The sequence below is a fragment of the Cyrtonyx montezumae genome, unplaced genomic scaffold, assembly GCF_038088225.1.
Source record: "Cyrtonyx montezumae isolate F1298 unplaced genomic scaffold, pur_monq_1.0 scaffold_40, whole genome shotgun sequence".
Lineage (NCBI taxonomy): Eukaryota > Metazoa > Chordata > Aves > Galliformes > Odontophoridae > Cyrtonyx > Cyrtonyx montezumae.
Window position 1 is genome coordinate 1,028,109 of NW_027072046.1, and position 25,832 is coordinate 1,053,940.

The window sequence follows — 25,832 nt, forward strand, 5'->3', positions numbered from 1 at the left end:
GCCACCCATCCTCTCCCCCCCGTGTCCCTGCCCTTGAACCCACCGCCCTTAACCACATCTGTTCCCCACGTGCTCCCGTATCCGTCTCAAGCCAGGCCTGGCTGAAAAGCTGTGGCTTTTACGGGTAATTTTTGGACATCCCCTTCTGGATCTTTCTGTGCAGCCACGCTGTACCCACGGTGTATGGGAACTGTTGAATCACGGCCTGAACCACTGATTGATCACCTGAGCTGAGCACCGAGGCAGCCACAGGGGCACAGCTAAAGGCGATATACCTGTGTGATTGGAACGGCTGGAGCCTGGCTCCACATCTCCCAAACCCCATTTCAGGGCAGACCACCACTGGGGAAGGATCTCTTCTTGGAGATCCCTCCTGCGTGGCGTCCACGGCAAGCCTCTTTCATCCTGAAGCCGAGCCACCATCCTTTGCTGGCTGTCTGTGCACCATCTATATAAGCCTACTAAATATACCATCTTCCATACTATTTTCACTGAGTACCATCCTTGGGGGTTATTTACCATACATAAGGTGATGTTATTTTTCCTCTGATATTGTGGCTTTATGTTGGGTGGATGAGGGGAGTGGGGTAGTGTCCTGCCAGCAGCTCCCTCCCTTACTTTTCTTTGGGATATTTGGAGTTCTTTTGCTGCAGCAGGGAGAACAACCCAGGCTCTGGAGTGGGACCCCCTTTGGAAGGCTGTGCACCCCCGTCCCCCAGAAGTGACCCCATCTGCCTTAGGGGGGTGAAGGCACTGCAGCCTTCCTCTGCCCTTGATCTGAGCTTCACTTCTGGGCTGGGGACACCACTTTCTGTGTCTGTCCCAGCTTCCCCCCCCCAAGGGCTGTTTCAACCCCCAGCAAGACGTGGAGCGGATCAGAACAAACAACATTTATTAGGAAACGAGAAAAACTGTACAACAATAGAACACTATCCTCATCCCACCTTTCCCTCCCCCCTTTCCTATATGACTGGCTCTAACCCTGCTCTTCTACACCACTGCTGCAGGGGGAGACCCTCTCTTTGTGGCTTTTTCTCATCAGGAAGCTGCTTCGCTCCTTTTTCCCCCTCTTTTCTGATTTGGCCTTCAGCTGGAGCTCATCACCCCGGGGCAGTGCCAGCAGCATTTCTGACAGTGTCAGATCCTGTCGCGCCTCCTTGGTGCACATCCAAACGTGGTTGAGCTGCTCCGTGCTCAGCTTCATGCTGGAGGCTTCAGGGACGCTGTAGTCGCAAGAGAGAATCTCTTCGGGCAGTGAGAGTGAGCTCATGCTGTGAGAGGTGATGATCTCATCGAGGTCACAGAGATCCCCGAGGTCTTGGAGCATGGGGATGCTGCTGGGGAGGCTGTGGTTGATCCCCTGGGGCTCAGGATCAGATCCGCTCAGCATCTCAGGGGAGCAGTTGAAGAGCCTCATGGCCTCCTCCAGCAGCACCTCTTCGGGCACATCTGTGTCTAAGCTCTCCAGGCTGTTCTCTATCTCTTGGGGACTGGGGGCAGCAAAGGTACCCGCTGGGATGTTGCTGTGGAGGGGGACAGTGTCACCCGTGGGGATACCACTGCTGCCACCTGGGGCTGCCTCTGAGATGTTCAAGTGTTGGATCTGCCCCTCCTGCTGCTGGAAGGTGGGGACTGAGGGCACCACTGGGGCCACAGCTATGCCCTGCTCCGTGTAGGGCACGAATTGCTCCGGGGGGGATGCGGGGGTCGCCCAGCTCTGCGGAGCCGCTCAGCCATTGCTGGGCATCCAAGGTTCTTCTTGTAGCTCTGCTGTGAACCTGCCCTCAGCTCCCTTCTCCTGGGAGGTCACCCTGGTGCATCTTTGCCTTCCATCACTCTGGGGTGTGCTCTCCTAACTAGAAAAATCAAGAAACCCACCAAGAGCAAAGCAGAGCATCACACTCCATGTCATACCTGCGTGACTGATGGGCATAACTGGCTCTTCTCGTAGTGGTTGGGCTTCATGCAGGGCCTGCTCTTGTTCTGCCCCCGGGCTCGTTTGCGCTCCATGGGCTCCTGCTCCCCATCCTCGGGCTCCCCTTGCCTCTCTCCGTCCTGTCCCTGTGCATCCAACCTCCCCCTCTTGGCAGGGGGCTTGCTCTGCTTGCTGACAGCCTCCTTCTCCTTCTCTTCCTCCTCCTCCTCACCACCCCCTCGGCTGCCGGGCTCCCCGTTGGCTCTCAGGTAGGCATGGAACCGCTCCTTGGAAGCAATGAACCTGCAGAAGAATCAAGAAGCTGTGAAGAGCTGCACTGCCAGCACCACAGAGCCACAGAGTGCCCCCACTCTCATCCCCTCCTCGAACTCATCCCCATTCCCAACTGTATCCCATACCCCAACCCCAGTTAAATCCCTATCACCATCCTCGATCCGATCTCCTCCTTGACCTCATCCCTGTCCCCATCCTCAAACCCATCCTCATCTTCATCCCCACCCCCTCCTCAACCTCATCTCCATTCCCAACTTCATCCCTACCCCCCTCCATGACCCCATTCCCAACTAAATCCCCATCCCAAACCCCAACTAAATCCCATTCCCATCCCTGATCCCATTCCCTCCTCGAACTTCATCCTCATCCTTGTCCCCATCTCCTTCTCGACTTCATCCCCATTCCCAAATCTATCCCTGAACCCTACCCCAATTAAATCCCTATCCCCATCCTTGACCTCATCCTCATCGTCGGCCCCATCCTCAAACACATCCTCATCTTCGTCCCCACCCCCTTCTCTACCTCATCTACGCTCTCAAATCTGTCCCTGTCCCCCTCCATGGCCCCATTCCCAACTCCATCCCACTCCCAACCCCAACTAAGTCCCCATCGCCATCCTTGATAATCCTCGAACCCGTCGTCATCCCAAAACCCTCATGTCCATGCCCAATTCCATCCCTGCCCCCCTCCCTGAGCCCATCCCCACTCCCAACCCCAAGCAAAGCCACTTCCCAATCTCCGATCCCATCCCCACCCCCATCCAGCCGCATCCCGGGACGCGGCCGCGCCGTCCCCGGTGCCCCCCTGTAGGCCGCAGCCCCTGAGCGAGGAGCACCAGCATCTCCCGCTCGCTGTCCCCAACGCAGCCCAGGCCCAGGGACGGCCCCGTGGGGCGGCCGATGTCGCAGGGATCGGGGGGAGCACACGTGAGCCGCCGGGCCCCGCACTCACCGCTCCCGAACCGGCGCCACTGCCGCCATTGCTGCCGCACGCGGCGATGACGTCACTCACGCGACGGGACGGGGCCGGGCCGGGCCGGGGCGGCTGGAAAAGGGCGGGCGGAGAGCGGGCCCCTCAGAGCGGCGGGAGGAGCGGGCCGAGGCGCTGTGGCTGTGCTGCAGCGCGGCTGTGTTGGGCTGCTCGCTTTGCCAGCCGGGAGCGCTTGTGCTGCTGCTGAGGACTCCGAAAGGCCGTGGGCTCCCTCAGCTCCGCCCTCTGTGCGGAGCGGGGCCGGAGCTGCCCGGGCTTCTCTTGGGAGCTGCCCCGTGGCCTCGTCGTGCCCTATGGGCTTTCTGGCTGTGGCTTCCCCACAGCTGTGGGCTGTTCGGATGGAGGCCCCACCGTGGCACCGTGGATCTGCGCTGCTTCCCCGACTTGCCACTCTGGAGCTCAGGACGGGGACCGTCCCTGCTGCTGCTCCTGCGACTGCCCGGAGTGCCATCCGGGCCTCGTCTTTGCTCTGGGCGTTCAGTTTGGGCCTGAAAGGGAAACTGCTGCGCTGAGCTCTCCGAGTGCGTGCCCGTGACCTTTCCGTCCTGTGTAGCTGCTGGATTTCCTATGCGTTTGCAGCACTTGTTACGGTCTCCTTCTGGCTCTGGGTCCGTTTGTGGCGGCACTGTGGTGGCACTGTGGCCTGAAGGTGCTGTGTTGGCTGCATTGCTATGAAGTTGAGGAGCTCACATGTGAAATGGTCGATAAAGTGAGGTGAAGTTTTCTGGCGCTTTCTGGCTGCGAAGGTGATGTTATTTTTCCTCTGGTACTGTGGCTTTATGTTGGGTGGAAGAGGGGAGTGGGGTAGTGTCCTGCCAGCAGCTCCCTCCCTTACTTTTCTTTGGGATATTTGGAGTTCTTTTGCTGCAGCAGGGAGAACAACCCAGGCTCTGGAGTGGGCCCCCCTTGGAAGGCTCTGCTCCCCCCTCCTCCCAGAAGTGACCCCATCTGCCTTAGAGGAAGGCTGCAGTGCCCTTCATCCCTGCCCTTGATCTGAGCTTCGCTTCTGGGCTGGGGACACCACTTTCTGTGTCTGTCCCAGCTTCCCCCCCCCAAGGGCTGTTTCAACCCCCAGCAAGTCGTGGAGCGGGTCAGAACAAACAACATTTATTAGGAAACGAGAAAAACTGTACAACAATAGAACACTATCCTCATCCCATCCCTTCCCTCCCCAGTTCTGAACAAATAACAGTTATTAGGAAATGAGAAAAACTGTACAACAATATATCACTAACCTCATCCCACCTTTCCCTCCCCCCCGTCCTATAAGAATGGCTCTAACCCTTCTCTTCCACCCCACTGCTGCAGGGGGAGGCTGAGCTGCTCTGTGCTCAGCATCATGCTGGAGGCTTCAGGGACGCTGTAGTCGCAGGAGAGAATCTCTTGGGGCAGCGAGAGAGAGCTCATGCTGTGAGAGGTGATGATCTCATCGAGGTCACAGAGATCCCCGAGGTCTTGGAGCACGGGGATGCTGCTGGGGAGGCCGTGGTTGATCCCCTGGGGCTCAGGATCAGATCCGCTCAGCTCAGGGGAGCAGTTGAAGAGCCTCATGGCCTAAATTTTGTATGGAAGCTTAGAACTAACACATTAATTTACAGAGGATCAAACGCTAAGGAATAAATGAAGGAATCTTAAACACAGTCTTACAAATGAAATGCATTCTAACAAATATGCCTAAATAATAGTATAAATTTGATTCCTATCATGGGAATTTTTAACTCTCTGTGACTCAATCAATATTTAAGCATTTTCTTCCAAGTTGAAATGTTTAAACTTGAAAGTCGTAGGGCAAATGTTCAAAAATACCCTCCTCCATAGTCACGATACTCTGTTGGCTGTTACAGTCTTATATCTTCTGAGTCATAGGATAGAGCTGCACCAAAGTGCCCCTCATTCTGGAGAAAGTCTTTGCCGTGATCGTACCTGTTACTCCCTTCTAATTTGTTGATTTACTTTCATTTAGACTCCCGAAGTGCTAGAAGAATGGGAGAACAATAGCTTTATTTTAGTTTAGCTCCAGTTCTTTCCTCCATCTGCCTGCCTCTGGCATTCCTCAGTTCTATAGGGTTGGAGGAGGCTGGCTGTTACACTGTTGAGATGGCTTTCATGGAGAGTAAGCTCTTTAATTCAGATGTAACTGAGTGTACTGCCAATGAAAGGTGAATGTCTGTAGCCCATTGAATATAACTCTTCTACCAAGTAAGTAGATTTTGGATAATTTCTATTTCTATAAAAGGGGAAATGCCTGTTGATGTGAACTGGTGCATCTCTCGTGGGAGCAGAACTGTAAATCAGGATTATTAACAAGAGAAATAGTAAATTTTATTTCCCTGCTTCTTTTTCAAATGTAGCTAATGCAGAAATTTCCATGGTGATAGTTGTGTGGAGGATGTGGAGAGGTCATGGCAAGAAGTTATTGATGGGACATAAAGGAGCATTAGGAACATGCCTCCTGTCTTAAATCAGGACAGTTTTTAATGACTCTTTAAACAGACTCCTTGCTTAGTCAGAATGGTTAGGTCTCTTCTTTAGGAGATTGGTGGTGGTTTGTTAACCATACTTTGTGCATTATAAGAAAGGAATATTGTTGATCTGCAGAGAACATAAGAACTCGGAACCAGAAAAGAGATGGAAGATAAGACCCTTTTCAAGTTGCTTATTTTAAAATGTATTCATGTGCAATTCATTTTCCACAGAGATCTTTGTTATTATATAGAAACTAAAGTGTCTGAAAGCATCTTTCTCTTAGATGCTCTGGGTGTGTTGGGTTTTTTTTTGATGCAAAGGTGTAATCTGACTGTTCTGTGCAACATAGCTGTGATGATAACTTCTTGACAGAATTTTCCTGGAACCACGTAGAAGAGATTTGTGGAGCAAAGAGAGCCAGTACAGTGTATGAGGCTTCAAGAGATTGTGCGATTCCAAGAGAGGACATTGCCACAGTCACTGGTTCTTGGTGCTGGAAGATATTGGCAGAGTGGCATCCTTATAAATTCAGTAACATTTGTGGAAAGTAAGCCCACAAAAGCTAAATTATTTTGTCTCATCCTGACTCTGAAAGCCTCTGCAGGTGAGGGATTACGGATTTATGCCCCTTCATCCATGTAGTTTCAGCTTCAGCAGGTTTTGCTCAAGACAGTTTGCTCATTGGTGGTTATTGAATAAAATGCCTTTTTGTGTGGACTTTCTCTTGTAAACCTTGAAATTGGAGAACCTATCTTCACCTCAACCCAACAGAAGAAAAAACAGGGTTGAGTTGAGAGTCATGTCACTGTCTGTGTCTTGTCGTACGTAGCTATGGAATTCTGTCCGATATAGTCTTCAGGCTTTCTTCTTCCATATTCCAGAAAGCTGTTAAAGATTCCATTGATGAGACCATCCCCTGCAATTGACACTACGAACGTGTGATGTTGAAATCAGTACAAGCATCATTCTCTTAGGGTCGTGTTTGGAACAAGATTCAACTAAAAAGTGAGTCCGAGCACACATTCAACATGTACCAACATCCCTTTGGAGGAATTTCCCAATAATGTTCATAAAAGTAGGATTGCCTCTATAATTCATAGTTTAATTCAGTACCTCAACAACAAGGTAATTGGACCTTTGATTACTCATGCTCTATCTTCTTCAGCTGCAACTGGCTTGTTTTTACTACAGTGAGATTTTGTACCATGACCACGACAAAACATCAAGAAAGAGAAAATAAGAAGGAGTCAGTCAAGATAATTTAAATAGCTTTTCAGGTCTGTTGACTGCCCTGACACCCAGCAGAAATATTCTCTTTAATCTGTCGGGAAAATTTCAGATCATTCTGTTTCCATGTGCATTGATAAGAAGTTGCAGTAAGGTTCTTCTTAAACAACAGAAACTGATTACATCTTCATTTTCAGAGAAGCTTGAATCAGCCTTCTTGAAAAGGTAAAGAGAAGGTAAAAAAAGAGGAACTGAAATTCAGAGCTGGCATGCAAAAGAACGTTTGAAATCAACGGCTACACAAAGGAACTGAATGTGCAAGCCATTCTGTATTTTATGATTTGATGTAATAGAAGCTGCAAAATTCCATACCTAGGTGATCTCTTCAGGAAGCTGGTTCTGATATCTGTCTATTAAATGATGATACAAGTTCTTGAAAAGAAAACTTCCAGGAGAACCCCTGATAGGATATTTGGTCTAGAATAGTCCCCAGGCACATGAACACATGGGGTACAGTCCATATAGCTAGAAGAGGTAACCACAGGCAACTAGCATATCACAAACTATTTTTAAGTAAAACATCTTTAAAAAACCTGCATAGTGAATGCTCCACAGCTTGTTTGCTGCAGTGGAAAAAGAGAATTCTTGATAGTTGTTTGAATCGTTTGGTATAAATGACCAGAGGAGAGAAGCTACCTGAACAGAATTAAGACTGGCTAGGCAGCTGCATATTCATCAGCTCTTAATCATTGCCAGCACTGATGGACAGTTCATAATTCAGTATCCATTCAAGAAAGCTATTAGCACTTTGAGGGGAAAAAAAAGAAATTTTCCAAATGCAGAAATAGGGTTTTCCATTTTGCATGTTTCGTGTTCAGAAGCAGGAACATGTACCCTTGGTAGGAGAAGTTCTGTTCAGAGAATACTTACATAAGCAAAACCGTGGGCCCAGATGGGATTCTTCATGCTATTGACACTGTTATTTCCTACTGCCATGGAAGAGAAGAGGGTTTGTAGTGCAGAAGCTGAGTTGTTAAGCACAGGAAGATTTGTCATCTCTAGGTACTTTTTCCTAGTTATACAGATATTTTTCTTTGCATTGTTTCACTTTGAAAGAGTGAAGGAGCACAGCTGGCATAAGTCCTTATGATTAAGTATCTAGTTGTTGTGCCCTAATTTTCCCACAGTTTGGCTTGCCATAGGAAAAACTGAAGAACATTCTTCCAATAAAGACCAAGTAGCCTCCTGTTTCTTATGGACATTTCTTTTACATAATACACATAGTCTTCGTCCTGATCCTGAGCCGAGTCCTTAGTTCAAGTGAGTGCCTTATATGCACAGCATCAAAACTGAACAGCATTTCACAGAAACACAGGATGCCAGAGATTGGAAGGGACCTCCAAAGGTTATCTAGTCCAATCCTCCTGCCAGAGCAGGAGCACCTGAAATAGGTCGTATGTCCACATGGGATAGGGGCACGATGTTCCCAGTGTTACCCATCAGTCTCTTTGCACCCCTGTGTCCATAACATCACCCAGATGTCCCTGTGGGACCCCGGTGTCACCTAGATTTAGGTCTTACCATCAGCGTGGCACTCTGCATAAGCTTCAGGTAAGGCAAAAAACAATGGCAGGGATCACAGCTGCCTCTGCAAGCACTGACAAAGCAGGATGTGGTATTTCCAAACTCATTCAACACCGAACAGAGCTCAGGCCTGTATAATATACAAGACTCACTGTTTCTGCTGCAAGGTTTTGTACTTGATTTTCTCTCACCTGATACTTGTGCTGTGACTCAGAATTGTAGGAGGAAACTGTTATGTACTACACAATGTTTTGCACTGTTACTGTTCTGTTTTGGGCTGAATCTTTATTTTTTCCTCTTGCAGAGCCATAGCCCTGCCTCTCAGTGCCAAACTGGGTGTGAAGGACAAGCTGAGACCTAAAGCTCAGCCCATCTCTGTTCTGGAAACATTCTACACTACGAATTGTAAGAACCCTAAAGAGGTGAGTCTCCAAACTCCTGTTTCCTCTTGTTTGCCTTGTACAGGGCTTTTTCTTCATGTATTAGCAAATCACTGTCAGATCAGGTCACTTGGAACTGACTGCCCATTGTGAATCCTTGCAGCTTAGCACATGTGGATTGCATGATTCTTTTAGGTCTGGGAGGCAGAGCATTCTGTTGCTGTACAATCAACAGGTTTTTGGTTGGTCTTTAAGGAAGCCTGTTAAAATCTTCTCTGTCATCAGAGACACAATAAGGACCATCAGAATACTGCAAGCACAAATAGTAGGTAGTTTTCCCATGAGGGAGAAGAAGAGTGATCTTGAAGATCTTGGCAGGATAATTTGGAGTTATAATGGCTGCTGCTGAGGGAAAAAGCAGGACTGTAGATATTCTGTATTGGGATTTAACCTTGTCAGTTAAGTCCCTGGATGCGACCCTGTTGTAGGTAAGGGAATCACTGTGGTTGTTTCAAATAGATGGCTAGCAAAAGTTACCCACACCACTGTCTCACTCTCCCTCATCAGAAGAATGGGAAGAGAAAATGCATCAGAAAAGGGGTCAAGGGTGAGAAAAGGACAGGGAGAGCACTCAGGAATTACAATTGCAGGCAAACTAGTCAGCGTAGGGAGATAAATATATTTTATTGCTTATTACTAACAGCATAGAGCAGGGAGATCTAAAAGCAAACTATAACACCTTTCCTCAAATAAACACTCCTCTACCTGCTCCCCCCAAGTGGCACAGGGAGACAGGGAATGGGGTTCTGATCACTCCACAACACTGTCTCTACCCCTCCTCCTTGATCATTCTCTGCCCCTGCTCCATGTCAGTCCCTCCCATGGACGCTGTCCTTCCTGAACTGACTCTGCGTGGCCTTGCCACAGGCTGCAGCTTTCCAAGCATTGCTCAAATACAGGGCTGCATGGGCTGCAGCTCCCCCAGCTGTCCTGCTGCACTGCAGACCACTCTGCACAGGTTGAGCTGCTCCTGCTGGGTTCCATGGGCTGCAGCCTCCTCCAGGCCACATCCACTGCTGCACTGTGGGCTCCATGGCTGCATGTGGAGATCTGCTCCACACGGTGCCCATGGGCTGCAGGGAGACAGTGTGCCACACCATGGGCCACTCTTGGGCTGCAGGGATCTTCTGCTCCACACCTGGATCTCCTCCTGCCGTCCTTCTGCACTTAACCTTGATGGCTGCAGAACTGCTTCTCTCTCTGTTCCTCACTCCTCTCTTTCAGTAACAGCAGTTTTTCCCTTTCTTCAGTGTGCGTAGCGAGCAGTGTTCACAGCTCAGCTCTAGCAGTGGCAGGTCCCTTTTGGAGCAGCTGGAGTTGGGGCTGAACTGACAAGGGGCAGCTGCTGGGATCTGCTCACAGAAGCCAGCGCTGCTAACAAAACCTTGTTGTGTATGCCCAATGCAGCATTACCCTTTGTCTCCTTTTTGCACGCCTTGAAGCAAAAGCTGATAGCAGTACCAAGGAGTAGGGATTCCAGTTCCACTGGACAGTCCTAGTGCAAGCAAGCTAATGCCTTGTCAAGGCTGTTACAGCATGTTTCGTACTACTGTGGGGCATATGGAACCCCAGGACATTCAGCAGCAGCTTGACAGTGCAAGAGTAGAGGCTAAAATAAGAATGCAGGCATTCATCTGGGTTGTGCAGCCAGCCTCTTTCCCTAGCAATGGGAAGGAGTGTTCTCAGGAACACTTGCCATGGTCCCTGACCTTCTTGCCTATCAGAGAAATTTGCACATTTCTCAGTAAAACTCCCATTGCAGATACAGAACTCAAGGGCTGCCTCATAGTCAGACTTTCTATGCAGCTGTCACTACACCCTGAATGCAATGAAGGAGTAGAAATCCGCACTTTTGTCCTAGAAAATCTGGGATATCAGAGTGTATCTTGGCCGTGTGATGGCCTTCTGATATCAGTGTGACACAGAGCAAGAACTCAGCAGCTGGCCAGAGCCTTACTCTCTTGTTCATGACTTGCACCTCAGCCAGTCTTTTGGATTCCTTCCCCTCTTGTGAGCTCTCAAAATTTTGCTTATGAGGCAGCTTTTACAAGATGTAATTTTGCTGTTCTCAGCAGCCCTCACCTTGGGAGGGATATCACCCGGCGGAGCAATTGGAGAATTGAAATCACAGTTATCTGTATGACACCAGCCCAAGAACAGAAGTCACTAGGTAAAAATAGAAATAAATGTATCTGAAAATGGCTAATGGACACAGATTTTTACAACACTCTTGGGGTATGTAAATCACTGTCACATTATACCTTTAAGGTGAACACATTCAATGAAAACCTTTACTAAACTATCCGTGATGACACTTTCAAAAGGTTTATAGAAAATGATGGACTTCCTCTGTGTCACACAGCAAACTCTTCAAGAGTTTTAAGGGCAAGAAGAAATGTAATTCCAGTATTTCTGTGAGTAATCTATTCTTTGTTTCTCCCCTTTAATTTCACTTCCAAGACTCCTTTTACTCCTCTCTCACTTCATTCCTTATAGGGTGCCTGTTTTTGACTTTGAAAGACTCCACTTTGAAACATGATAACTGAATATTCAGTATTGTTTTGCTTCCCACCGCTTCCTACTGCTTAGTTGCTACTCTTGTGACTCCAGAACAGCCTACCATTGCCTCTGTGTTTCCTTCCTATTTGCTTCATTGCAAGCTGATACCTTCTGCTGCATCTTTCCTGCAACTGTTCTCCACAGTGCTGCTTTCAAAAGTCATAGACTTGTATTCCTTGAAAGCCAAAAAATAGAACCCTTTTATAATGTCGGGCCTATGTGAAAGCTGTTCTAAGGAGGCTCAAGCAGATCTGGCAAAGGAGAACTCCACTTTTTAGGTACTTCAACTAATGCAGATTGAAGCTGTAGCAGAGCAATAGCCCCGATAGACTTGAGCTGGCTGCACACTTACGTATTCACTGCTACACTTAGAGGTGCTGGTGACCTGGCCTGTGGCAACCTGTTGCACAGCTGAGGGCAGGAGTTGTACAACTCTTGGAGCTCCATGACTGTCCATCCTTGCCCCCATGCCTAGAAAGACTTTCTTGGCTGGGACTGCCTCCTTGCCAGAATCTAGGTGAATTGTCGTCACAGCCATTTTACACCAAAAAGTCATACTGTAAAACTCTTAAAGAAACCGTTCTACACTAATGCCCACACCCTCGTGAGCATGCCCCAGCTATTCTCCTAGTCTATGTCTTTGTGATTCCTTACGGGGACTCCACTTGGTCTTCATGCTTGTGCAGAGGCTGTAGAAATCTCAGCCTGAGGTTGTTAGAGATGTTAAGATCTGAGAGGTTATGCTCTGTGACAGTACATGGCAGACCATCACTCAGCGATTGATTCCACATAAATTCCTGTATATTGGGGTTTCGTATGAGTAGAAACGAACCCAGATCCCAGAATTGTATTTAGAGGAATACCAAGAATATTTTGGTAAAACATTAGAAATTAGCCCTCTTAGAAATGTTAGCTTTGGCTCAGCTTTCCCCAGTGAAGAACTCTCCTGAGCTTGGGTGAAATGCCTGGTTACTGAGTGTCTGTTCTGCTTGGCTTGTGGAGAAGTAGGTTCTTCCAGGAAGGCTGCAGAGATGAAAGAGAAAATAAATACCAACAGTGACATTCATCTAACTAAAAGTGTGTGTCTGTAGGGTAGGCATCACCTCTGAGCTGATCACAATCCGTTTAACATTCAACCTCTAATTCAAAACTCCTACCCCAAATGTAGAAAACAAAACAAAAAGGGTGCATATTATTTATTTATGGCATTTCAGATCGTTACAGTTAGAAAGATTTACAGAATTGTGGACAAAGAGCTGTAAAACAAACATGCTTAATTCACTTCTATCAAGATGAAATCCAAGCTCTTCCTGCACTCGGCTGCCTTGCAGTAAATAGTACCAGTAAACACTAGACAGTAAATAGGTTTCTAACTCAGCTCACTGACAGTAATGTCTTTCTGCCTGCCCTCTGTTGCCATTTGCAGTCTACAGATCGAATGCCCTTCTAACATAAAATAGTAGCTTGTCTTCCTTGGAATCCTGGGTGGTTCGTTAACAAATGGAATCTTTCAAAACATAAAGCTGCTTCCAGTTTGTTACAGATATGTTTGGTAATTTAAGAGCTGTTGTAGGCAGTTTGACTCCTTTGCAGATTTTCTGTGTTCAGTCTATTAGCTACTAATTTGTTCTTCTGGAATGAAATTTCCCTCATTTCTTACTGTAGGTGTAAATATTCAGTATGACATTTCTATTTTATACATACTTATATGTACTTCGCTGTTGGTTTAACGTGGGTAAGTCATTAGCAGCTCTCACAGAGACTGAACATGTTTTGTTTTTTCTTTTTCATTTGCTTTACATGATAATGAACTTAGCATACCTAATCTTCAAAAGCCTAAGAAGGAGATAGGTACTGTTTGAGTTTTACGCATGCCTCTAGTTGGGCTTGGAAGGTTTGGGATGATTATCTGGGCAATTTCCAGGTAATCATCCAGAAAACGATTATCTGGGAAATGATTATCACCTAGATGGTTATCTGGGTGATTTCAACAGCCCTTGTGACCTCTGTTGAATTTGCTAACTATACAAAATCTGTTAGGATCTAGGCAAACCTTGATGTTTTTGTTTGCTTTAATGGCATAATTCTCTGAATGAGTGGGACTGATACACAGAAGTGAATCTTGGTGGTTAATGGGTTACTGACATGCTTCTTTCCTTCTTTGTAGCTGGAGGTTTACCTTTTGCGTCCTTTCGTTCTTCACTGGGCTTGCCGGACTCTACGATGTGAGTATACAAGCAGTGCCACCTGCTGTCCTATCTAGGGAGTGCCTCAGAATGGCAGATGTGGGTGCCAAACCTGTGTCTTCAAACCTGATGACTTTCCCGTCAGATATATCAGCTGCACAGCACACTTCTGAGAACACAAAAATAGGGAATCATGCTCACCTTAACACAACTTCAGCAAGAGAAGGCTGAGACTTAAATGTTATGAGTTGGAATAACTGAGACAGAAGAGGTAGTGGAAGTCATGCCATACACTCTCATCCTGACTTGATCATGAGGGGCACCTGTCCTCTGTCTGTGGGATGAAGTTTCCCCTGGCTCTTGTGCTGTTTCCTTTGCAAAATGTTCTCCCCTGTGATCTTCTGGAGTGTCGAGGAATGGGAGATCTTCAAATCTCAAGTCAGTGGGCACAGACTGTGCTAGGGCTGCTTGTTATAAAAACTGAAGAGCAACGAAACTTAACTTTCAAGGCAGAATGTAAGATACCTGACATGTATGGGGATTGCAAGATGAACTAGCATAGGAGTGGAGGCGTCTAAATCCTAACTACACTGTTTTGTGGTTCTTTACATCAAAATAGAAGGGTGTTCTGTGAAGCCAGCTCTGAAAGTTTAGAATTAATGACCTGTTCAGCATAGCTCAAGATCCCAGTGGTGACAGAAGGGACAAAATCCTGTTCTGAATGTAACCTTCCCATTCTGGGAATGAGACTACCTGTACTTTTCATGAAAGTTTTTCTTCATTCATGAGATGTTTTCCAGTTTCCACAAAATAAATTGTTTTGTGAAATACTTTGGTTTGTCTAAAAAAAGAAAAACAACAAACGTTGAAGTTTAAATTCAATAGTATATGTTGTTGCTAAAGAGCTGGAATTTGGCATTCCTAAAATTAAGTTTCCTGGTTTTATTCTTTGTCCAATATCAGTCATGAGTGTGAACTCCTCCATTGCATGGTCACTGCAGCCAGGCAGCCTCCAATTCTGATGTCACCAGTCAGTTCACGCACACTGGTGAGCAACTGGTCTGGCATTGCATCACCCTTGCTGGGGCTGTCTATCACTTTACTCAGGAAGCTGTCCTCAGTGCATTCCAGGAACCTCCTGGATTGCCTACAGATCGTTATCCTATTTTTCCAGCAGATGTCCAGGTGGATGTGGTCCCCCAGCAGGATGAGAGCCCGCAATCACAATACTTCCTGTAGCTAGAGGAAGAAGGCTTCATCAACAGGCTCCTCTTGATCAGATGGCCTGTAGTAGATACCAACCACAAGGCTCCCTTTGTTGCCTCAGTCTCTAACTCTCACCCGAAGACTTTTGACTTGCCTTTGTCCCTTCTTCAAGGACAGCTCTTCACACTGTATTCCTTTTTTTTTTTTTTTTGATGTAAGGGCAATGCCTCCTACTCTCCTTCCTTGCCTGTCCCTTCTGAACAGCTTGTAGCCATCAGGAGCCACTTTGCAATCATGGAATCATCCTGCTGCTTTCAGTGACAGCAATTACATCATGGTTTTCCAGTGGCATGGTGGCTTCCAACTCCTGTTTCTTTCACAAGCTGCATGCATTTGGTGTAGATGCAGTCCAGATGGGCAACTGGTCTTGTCACCTTGAAGGATAAGTCCTTAATTCCTTTGATATTTTTACCTTGAGTATCCTTGTTGCCTTCATCATCATAAGATGCAGAAGGTTGAGAGCCCCCACTAGCACCTTGTCCCTCTGAGCTATTCCATCCCACACCTTGTTGTGCGCAGACTTGCTATCACCCCTTTACCCCTTCAAACCTCATTTAAAGCCCTGTGAAACTACAAGTTCTACATTACAGTTTTCTTTGAAGTGTAAGCAGCGCTTTGAAGCGGTTGTCTTTTCAGAGATTCATTACTTACAGCCTGCAGCATGAAAAAGACATATTCCTGACAGGGGTGCTTAGCCTTTGTGCAGTACTCAACAACTGTTGTACGATCCATAGCAATACATAATGACATACTTTTCAAAATACTTCAATATATTCAAAATATACCCCCTAGAAATCTTTCCTAGGCTGTTTTATTTGGAAATGAGCTGAACAACATATAAAATTTCAGCTGGGCGGCAGTTCGTTGGTAGCATAAGAACAACTGCAAGCTGTGCAGTAGAAGTTTCTTGACAACCAAATTTCAGACAGCACAACCAGCTCTGTGATAACATGCAGCAAATCTGTGATAGCCAACAAGTAAAAGATTTAGTTTGTTGATAAGAAAAGACTTTCTTCGGCATCCTCCCATTCATGTTGCTTTTTCTTTCCAGAAGCCTTGGCTTTGGGACCACAGAGAGTGCTGGACAGGATACCCACAACACGTGAGTCATCCAGGAGTGAAAATTGCTGTTATAAATCGTGTATTGTCCTGGTATATCTTTTGAACGTCAGATTTCATTACAGATACAAGAGGTAGTGCTGAACACAATTCAGACTGATGAGCCTTAGGAATTCAAATCCAGTCCTTGTCAGTAGATAACATCTCAATATCTGTCTTAATCTAAACATGATAGGAGTTAGTATAGCAGAAGAAAACTTCTATAAGAAAAGGGAAAGTGACACTTTGGACCAGGTAAGCAAAGAACTGAAAAATAAGCATGCTCCTTGTTTAGTTTATAGAGGAGACTGAGGTTAGACACTTAGCCAAAGGAGGAGAAAACTTCAGTGTAGAGCAGAGGACATGCTCTGAGAAATACACTCCTTCCGCTACACCAAAGAATCCTGTCCACAGTGCTCTCCCATGAGCTCGTTTCCCAGAGGAACTGGCAATATGGCCAGTAGCAATAAAGCACAATTTCCATTAATTTTGGAGGTTGTTATTTTACAGTTCTACAATGTATATTCTGTGCTTTTTTCCCACAACAGCGCTGTAAGAAGCTATCCCAGGGGATGGAGAGTATGCATCTCTTACCTGCTAAGGGCAAAGTAACCTCAAAGAAAATTGTCAGTTAAACACAAAATTTGTTCCTTGGTTACCAGGTACACAAGGAGCAAGGATGGCCACAATAAAACAAGTATACTCGTGCTTATCTGCCTCCCCAGATATTCATAAGTTCCTAAGTTGAGAAGCTGAAAGAGTTAGAATGGGGCTTCACCCACTGAGCTTGTGAACCATTGACTATTCCACCCTTCCCCTTAAGTTTTTATGACTGTTCTGTAGCAGCAGCCTTCGTATATACAGGCTTGATTAGCGTTATGAACTAATTAATGAGACACCTGGGTATCATTCCTTCTCTAAGAGTGAACAATTTTTGGTTTGCTGTAGGACAGTGTCCTTGTCAGTGAAAGGCAAGAATCACCACAGAGCTGACAAAGCCTTTGCAAACTACACAAATCCCACAGAGATCTTTAATACTCCCTTGCCTTCATCTCCTGGAAAATATTTTCAGAGTGCGGTGGCAAAACTAGAGGAGTCTGAACTCATGCCAGAGCTAAGAAGAAAAAAGCAAGCACTTTCCAGTCTGTAAGTGACCAAGTGCTGGAACCCTCTGCCCAGAGTGCTGTAAGCCAACTGAACGTGGTACTGCACTGCTCTGGGTGGCCCTGCTTGAGCAGGGGTTGGTCCAGATGGCCTCCAGATGTGCCTGATAACCTCAGCCTTTCTGAGATTCTGTCAAGTGTAGTTCAGTATCTTTAGTTAAGCTACTTCTTCCTAAGCAGACAAAACCTGCCTTCTGCGAGGTGTTGTCAGGTGCCAAAAGGAGTGTGTTGCCCTACAAGGGAAACCTACTGCAAGAAAAGGGTGACAGCAGCAGTCAGCTGACAAGAGGAAAAGAACAAGAGCAGATACAGCTGGGATCAGCTGAGGATTCAGGTCACCAGACAAGTCTGCAGTTAGCTGACAGGTCCAAAATCAAGTGGGAGGATCCAGGATAGTGAGGTACAGCAGCACACACAACGTATCTATAACATTGTTCAAGTGACAACAAAGGCTGAAACTGAAACACAGATCCTGAGCTGAGGGATGAAGGTTACCTGATGAGTTACTGACTGCTCTTTCTCACACGGCTCATTCAGCACTTGTGATTTGAGGTGAAACAGATAGACCGTGTGAGAAGTGACCTTGACCACAGGCAGCCAAACCCCCTCAGAGGAATCCTTTGCAGAGTCTGCTGGTATGCTCAGAGCTCTGACAGTGCAATTCAGAGTTCAGTGAAGGAGACACAAAGGATCCCGTGGACTTGGAAGACTTTGATCCCTTTCATTTTTTGCTCATTGCAATCCAAAGGCTGCTAAGTATTTCTGGCAGGAGAATGATTTCCACTGATACCATGCAGGGAGCTCCCACGCACATAGTTTTACAATGCTAGAATGTCCTGTGTGAGAAATAATTATTTCATTAATTGAAGGAGAGGTTGGAGGACAGTATGATCCCAGCACCAAGACAGACTGAAGCCTGCTTGTGCTTCAGGGCTGCTTGGTCTGGCAGTCAATATTAGAACATTTGAATGTACATTGAGATTTACCAACCTGTAAAGGGAAATATAATGCACAGGTTTAACCACAGAAACAATAATGGAGCAAATGAGTGAAGAATGAGGTACTGTCTTTCAAGCCAAGTCTCCAAATTTCTTTTGTCACCCATAGGCAGAAATTTTAAAGGTGCATTTGTAGTTCAGAGTAGAAGTCAAAACATCCAGACAGGTGATGTTTGAATAGGACAGTATGGCAAAGAGAATCACTGAGATCTTTCTTTCTTTCTCTGTACATTTGCAGTACATGAATTTTCCAGAAAAATGTATATCATCATAACAAAGCAGCTTCTAAGAGCTGTAATAAATAGAAAAGACCAGAACTAGAGCTAGTAACATTCCACAGGAAAAGAGTAGAAAGTCTCAAGAACATACCTGTGTCCTAACAGGAGCCAAGAATGTTTTAAATATAATTTCTGCTAAACGAACCATGCTCTGTCGTACAGACAAGGGCAAAAGAAGCATCAATTCTCCCAAACAATCTATCTTTGGGAAATAAAAGAATCCCTTCTGATCCAGAGCTCGCATTTGGATGACCCGCAGAGCACAGAGAGCATGAACCAACCTGAGAGACACACTGGTACCCTCCAGCAGCAGCAGTGTGTCCAGCCATGCTTCCTCCTGCTGCACTCACTGCTGCATTAAAGAAAAACAAAGCAACGTCTACAGAACCATCTATTGGCATTTTGGGTAGAGAAAACCTAAGGAATAAATTGGTATTCGGGAGTGACATACTCCAAGATTATTAAGAAATGCTAGTTGCAAAGTTCTAGTTATAGCAATATTTTTATCAGGTGGGTTCTGGTTTAAAGAGGCCATTCAGTGCCACAACAGAAAAATTACTCCTTAATTGGCACGAGCTTGCTGATTGTGTCTGAGCTTTTAGTTTACCATGTATAAAACCCCAGAACAAATTACTCAACAGAATGTAGATGACTGCTCGCGCTGTACAATCCCCTGTTCACACAGGAGGACTGTACTTTTCCTGACAATTTCATTAGATTGAAAAATCTGTCACAGAGTCCAAGAAATCTGAAGCGTCTCCCTGAATGCTATCAAACAGAATGATTTATTCAGGTGCCAATCTGTTCCACCATAGTGAAACAGTGTGTAGAGTTGGTAAGGTTCTACAGTGATGGCTTGTCAATTCACACAGTGCTGAAGAAAACCTACAACCATTCTGGGTCTTCCCTGAGTTCCCAGATGTTCTCCCTGGTAAGGCAAAGTAGAGTAACCCCTGCTGTTTGCTTTTACCTCAGCACAAGCGGATGTTTGTTTAGTGACTAGATTGTTCTGTTGATTTTTGTTTCCGGAACATTGTAGGAGCCAGCTCTTTTCATGATGGTGATCTGATAGGTTGTATTTTGCATAGAAAGGAGTTGTCATTTCCATCTCTCTTTCTGCCTTATCTGATGGGTATATCACTGTCTCTCCCTTGATGTTGCAGCCTCTCCAGCCCTCTCTGTTCTGGTACTACCTGCTGGAGCTCTCCTTCTACTGCTCTCTGGTTTTCACCTTGCCCTTTGATGTGAAGAGGAAGGTGAGTGACAATGCCAGGGAAGAATCAAGTGCAAACACAATGCAAGCTTAATACTTGGGAGAGCGTTCTTCAAGAGTATAATGCATACAGTGCCAGTCTGATGTTCTGTGGGACTCTGTCCTTGCTCGTTGCCAGGCATTTCCATCCCAGTCACTGTCTTCCTTCTCCTCTGGGAGGTGGGGATTGCAAACCCTGTCATGGAAAGGTGTGAGCTACCGCATGGGATGCAATCGTCACACCAGAGGGACAAGATGACATTCAGAGGGACCTAGACAGACCTCATGAGGTTCAGCAAAGCTAAATGCAAGGTCTTGCACCTGGATCAAGGCATTCCCCACTACCAATACAAACTGTATGATGTAAGGATAGAGCACAGCCCTGCTGAAAAGTACTTAGGGCTACTGGTGGATGGGAAGCTGGGCATGAGCCATCAATGTGCCATCACAGCCCAGAAGGCCCTGGGCTGCATCCAAAGCAGCATGGTCTACAGAGTGAGGGAGGTGCTCCTTCCCCTCTTGCTCTCTGCTGTGAGACTTCACCTAGAGTACTGTGTCCTGATGGGGTGTCCTCAGTACTGGAGGGACATGGACCTGTTGGAGTGCGTCCAGAGGAGGGCCACAAAAATGACCCCAGGGACAGAACACCTCCCCTGCAAGGACAGGCTGAGAGAGCTGGGGCTGTGCAGCATGGAGAAGGGAAGGCTCTGAGGAGACCTGAGAGCGGCCTGTCAGTATCTAAGGGGAACTACAGGAAAGAGGGGGACAGATTCTTTAGCAGAGTCTGTGGTGATAGAACAAGGGTTACAAACTAAAAGAGGGAAGATTTAGACTGGATATAAGGACAAAGTATTCTACAGTGAGGGTGATGAGGCACTGGCACAGGTTGCCCAGAGATGTGGATGCCCGTCCTTGGAGGCACTCAAAATCAGGCTGGACAAGACTCTGAGCAACCTGATCTAGATGTGGAGGTCCCTGTTCACTGCAGGAAAGGTGAACGATTCTGTTATTCTGAGACCTTACAGTGAAAGGTTTTTTGCCTCATTGAGAGATTTTATTACCTGAACGAGACGTGCTTAACCAGGACAGATAAAACACTGTGTGTTTCATTCTCTCCTGTCCCCTTTTTCTTTAGGACTTCAAGGAGCAGATAGTCCATCATGCTGCAACCATCTTCCTGATCAGTTTCTCATACTGTGCCAATTACATCCGCATTGGGACACTGGTGATGGTGATTCATGATGCGTCTGATTGCTTCCTAGAGGTGAGCTCCAGTTATTTGCCAGGCAAAGCCTAGTGGTCAGCGATGCTTTTCAGCCAAATGCTGTCTTTTGATCTAGCACAGTAAGGGCTAAGCATTATTTCACTGATAACTCAATGCTGATCTCTCAACCTAGCTTAGGTGCCCTACAGAGGAGAGATGATTACCTGCATGTGGATTGTATTATATCTGGCTCATTAGCCTCTTGGAGCATGTGCAGATGCAGTGTCTTGGCTTGCTTTGTCTTATTGTTCTTTCTCCTTCCAGCCAACTAAGATATTAAATTACATGAAGTGGAAAAAAACTTGTGACAGCCTCTTGATGATCTTCTCAGCTGTTTTCCTCATCAGCCGCCTGGTCATTTTCCCCTACACGTGCGTCTGCTGCAGTCAAGGAAAATGAAAAACTGCCTTCTCAGAGGCAGGACAATTCAGCTGTGGGCTGAATCTTTTGCTACAGCCTTTGCTTTTTGATTCATGAGCTCATGTCTCTGATCTCTGCATAGATTACAGTGCCATATGGCTGTTGCACCTGCCTTGGGGTAAACAAGGGTGGTCTGCTTTGGAGTTCATAGAGGAGTCATAAAGACCTGATGTATACTGCAGAAGAGTCCTTAGCTTTTGGCTCTACTCTGCTTATTTCCAGTGGGGAGCTCACATGCTATATAGAAGAAGGAAAAGACTGACCTGTAACTTCCTCTGTGACAAGAGCTTATGGGGGCTTACAGTCCTGCTAAGAACACAATTGCCCTTCAGTGCAACTTTTTCTCTCTTGCAGAGTGCTCTGTAACACCTACTGTTACTCCATGGAGATATTCCAGCCCTTCTTTGGATACTATTTTGTGAATACTCTCCTGATAATTCTACAGTTGCTTCACGTCTTCTGGTCCTGCCCCATTATTCATATGGTCTACAAGTTCATGCTCCAGGGCACGGTATGAATCAACTTCTAGTCCCTTGCACATCACATGGGGAGGGAGGGTGCCCTAAAACTACTCGGGAGCACAGAAGTTCATCTGGGATTGATGCTTTCTTGTTGTAGTGTAATTGTACATGCAGACTCCTGTCCACGAGGTAAAAGGAGCACTCAGTAAGCATAATCCATTCAAGACTGATATTGTCTTTCTCTATCAGTCGTAGAGCAACATTCCATTCCTGAGATGCAGCTGTATAAACTTAAGACAAATGCATCCCCATTCTTTCTGTCTACAGCATTTAGCATCTGCTGTGCAACCAAACTGCTGTTCAGCATGAAATTCTTCTCAAAATCAAAGGTGTGACCTAATGTCATCAGGTTGGCCACCTGCCAAGGACACAGTGTAGGAGAAACAACTTTATGCTCTGTGGGAGTTGACCTCATGCCCTGGGATGAGTTGTTTTGTTACTGCCCAACTGGGGAATTCTGTCTTAGGGGAACTGAGAACAAGCATGGATAGCTCATCTTCATCCATATTGTCCAGAGCTTCCTTATTAGCCTTCCCTTAAGGTAGCACAAAGCAAATTACTTGCGAATTAAAACCAGAAACTTCACACGCTGCAGAAAACGAAGAGGTGACTGAGGAGGTCCTACTTCTGTTTTCCTAAATCTAGTGCAGGGTGAAATGCCACTGCATTTATTGCAGTGTTAAATGATGAGGCAATAAATAGCCTTATTAGAAATAAATGAGCCATCAGGAAGGCTGGAGCACATCCAGATTTTTTCATATTTTATCTCTAAGTGTCACGGTTTAAACCTGGCAGGTACCTAATTGCCACACAGCCACTCACTGCTCACCACAAGCAGGGTGGTAGAATCAGAAAGGGAAAAATATGAGAACTGTTGGGTTGAGATGAAGACAGTTTATTAGGCAAAGCAAAAGCTGCATGCACAAGCAAAGCAAAACAAGGAATTCATTCACTATCCCATGGACAGGCTGCTTCAAGGAAAGCAGGGCTTATGCATAATGATCCCTTGAGAGCAAACACCATCACTCTGCAGATGCCCTTCTTCCTCCTTTCCAGCTTTTATTGCTGATGTCAAATGGTGTGGCCATATGACATATACTTTGGCCACTTTGGGTCCACTGTCCTAGTTCTGTCTGCTCCCAGCCCCTTACGCCCACCCAGTTCCACACTGGCAGGTAGTATGAGAAGCAGAAAGGTCCCTGACTCAGTGCCAACACTGCTCTGCAGCAACTAAAACACAGCTACTTTCATCAAATATCCAAAACACAGCATCACATGAGCCTCAGCAAAGAAAGTTAACTGTATCCCAGCCCCCCCAAAAATCCCAACCCACAATGTAAATTACCTGCTATATTTGATATGAAAAAATAAAATTGAGAACATGACATATTGAGCCATCAATAGCAAATTAAAATGGTCCTGAAGGGATGTCTCAGTGATGATTTCAGACAGACAATTTAATTTTTATGTAGTCCTGTGTGGAGCCAGAAGTTGGATTCAGTAATTCTTACGTGTTCGTTTCAGCTCAGGATATTCTCTGATTCTGTGATAATAGCACAAGGCAGTATTAGGAGAAATACAGAGCACTGCCTCCTTTCCATACCCTTGAAACTCACTCCAGTTCAAAAGTTCATATTCTTCTTATGAGCCTTTCTGACCCCCACAGTTTTCCACCATGGCTACAGCCTTATCTGAACCACCTTTTCATATGATGTTCCCTTATCCCAAGTAATTAGGATTCAGCCAAATCCTGAAGTAATAGGTTTCACTTCCTCATAGAGGCAACCATCTTTTTAGTCCATGCAGCTGTCTAGTTCCTTTAGAAACCTTGCAATGTGTAAGACCTCAGCCACATTCTGCACCTCCGAATAAAGAAAAAACAGGACTTAAAAGAGTACTGATCATTGATTTCATTTATGCTGCAGATCAGTGCTCTTTGTGCATAGTTCTGCAGCTGCCAATTCCAGAATGACATAGATTGCTCACAAAATTTGGCACCTCCTATTCATATTGTTCTTGCAGGCAGTAAGAACTCAGTGCAAGTTCAGATTCTTACAATTCCTGACTGCTCTGTGGTGTGGGGATTTCTAAAAAAGGCTTCAGGCTTCATGGACACTGTGAATGTTGTGGGGCTACCCTGGGATGAATCCCATCAGGCCCTATGGACTGAACTGCATCCAGCTGGATGGAGGGCCTGATGGGATTCATCCCAGGGTAGTCCAAGAGTTTTCTCTATTTTTTTCCAACAGTCTTGGGGGTCTGGAGAGGTCCCAGTAAACTAGAAGTTGGCAAATATTCTCCCAGTTTTCAAGAAGGGCAAGAAAAAGGATCATGGTAATTACAGGCCTTTCAAATTGACTTTAGTGACCGAAAAGAAAACAGCTTGCATTCATTGGAGGAGCTGTTGACTCCCTCAAGGGCAGGGAGGCCTTGCGGAGACCTCGATAAATGGCAGGGCTGGGCAACTCCCAGGAGCATGAAGTTCAGCAGGAGCAAGGGCCGAATCCTACCCGTGGGTGGGCAGACCTGGCCATGGGTACGGGCAGGGGATGTGAGGCCAGCCTGCAGAAAGGGACTTGGGGATTCTGGGTGCCAGTGAGTTGAGTCTGAGGCAGCAGCATGCCCTGGAGCCCAAAGGCTCAGGGAGTGTTGGGACACCATTCTCAGCCAAAGGGTTTGGGTTTGGGTGGTGCTGCAGAGCCAGGAGCTGGACTCAGGGATCCTGTGGGTCCCTTCCAACTTGGGCTGTGCTGTGATCCTGGGACTCTGTATGGTCTCCATATCAGAGTGCTCAGCTGGTAGCACCCAGAAGCTATAGTCATGTCCCCTTTGGAAAATACAAGATTTTGATCAACTGCCTTGCCCCTTCCTTCATGTGCACGATGATGCCCAAAGCAGCAGTGTGGATCTCTTCAGTCTGACGTGGCTGTCCTCACTCCTGGGCAGCTGTGATCTGGGGCTGCTTCAGCCTGTTTGTGTAACATACACCAGGATCACAGTTAAGATTTAGCTGGGGCAGAAATCAAATTGCTTGCAAAGGTGAACTAAAGCTAAAAGCACACTGCAGAAATGCATGCCACAGGCAGGTGGCTGAAGGAACAGTTTCAGCCTGTGGCTCAGCTGGCACTGCTTCTTGAGCACTTCTGCATTTGTACTGTTTCTCATTTACATTGTTCTGTAGATGGAAAAGGACATGAGAAGTGAAACAGAAGAAAGTGACGTGGATGAAGAAAGAGAAAACATGACGGAAAAGGAGAAAAATGGGATTGCACATTTCAGCAATGTCACGAGCAGCAATTACATCCAGAGGAATGGGACCGACCCACTGAATAACAGAGCCCATCTCACCAACGGCCACGTCAAGGAAAGATAGCCGCTGCTATTATCTGTCATGAGTCCAGTTCACTGTCTTTAGAAGCAGTTCTGCTCATTGTTTAGGTATGAAAGATTGCAATTGCAGTATCATAACTGAACTCCTTCTTATTGTAAACAGAACTGTGTATAGTCATTGATACCTGAGGAGAGTTTTTGGTCTCTCTTCAACAAACGCTTACTACATGTTGTAGCCTTGAGGCAAACAGAAAGGGATCAAAGTGTTTTGACTTGAATTAGACTGTACCATAGCAATTGTTAAATGTGTTAATCCTGAAAAATACTCAGAACGGTGGATGAACTTTGGCAATGTCACATCTTAACTGCCTAATGTTGTTTGATAGGAGGTTAGCCTCGAACGGCCTCTGAAAGCCTCAGCCCATTGCCACTAATGACTATTATTATGACCTGAGAAAACGTTTTCTTATGGTAAATGCCACTGTGCACCACATGATTGGTTTTGTACTGGAAGGGATCTCATTCCCTTCTGTTATCAGCATTATTGCCACAAAGGGGTGAACTCCAAAGCCTGTACTGAA

General features: G+C 46.2%; 2 protein-coding genes across 2 annotated transcripts in view; one reads left to right on the top strand and one right to left on the bottom strand.

The window, feature by feature from the left end:
* Nucleotides 1–976: 976 nt before the first annotated feature.
* LOC136055336 (uncharacterized) overlaps nucleotides 977–25,832 on the bottom strand; it is a gene marked incomplete at its 5' end in the record, with an annotated part of 64,171 nt that continues 39,315 nt past the window's right edge. Inside the window, one exon of the mRNA XM_065747061.1 lies at nucleotides 977–1,728. Coding sequence (XP_065603133.1) covers nucleotides 977–1,728 — 752 coding nt within the window. The remainder of the gene's footprint in view (nucleotides 1,729–25,832) is intronic.
* On the top strand, nucleotides 5,297–25,633 carry LOC136055327 (ceramide synthase 4-like). The gene is made up of 8 exons (XM_065747053.1): nucleotides 5,297–5,358; nucleotides 8,781–8,898; nucleotides 15,979–16,029; nucleotides 19,628–19,720; nucleotides 20,852–20,980; nucleotides 21,245–21,351; nucleotides 21,755–21,911; nucleotides 25,103–25,633. The coding sequence occupies exons 1-8, from the start codon at nucleotides 5,297–5,299 to the stop codon at nucleotides 25,292–25,294; spliced, it is 909 nt and encodes a 302-aa protein (XP_065603125.1). The 3' UTR covers nucleotides 25,295–25,633.

Bases quoted from the DNA above. Each gene is read 5' to 3' on its own strand.
- LOC136055327 (XM_065747053.1), top strand. From the start codon at position 5,297: ATGGCTTTCATGGAGAGTAAGCTCTTTAATTCAGATGTAACTGAGTGT. The intron at 19,721-20,851 runs GTGAGTGACAAT...CTTTTTCTTTAG, and splicing joins CCTTTGATGTGAAGAGGAAG to GACTTCAAGGAGCAGATAGT. The intron at 21,352-21,754 runs GTGCGTCTGCTG...TCTCTCTTGCAG, and splicing joins CTGGTCATTTTCCCCTACAC to AGTGCTCTGTAACACCTACT.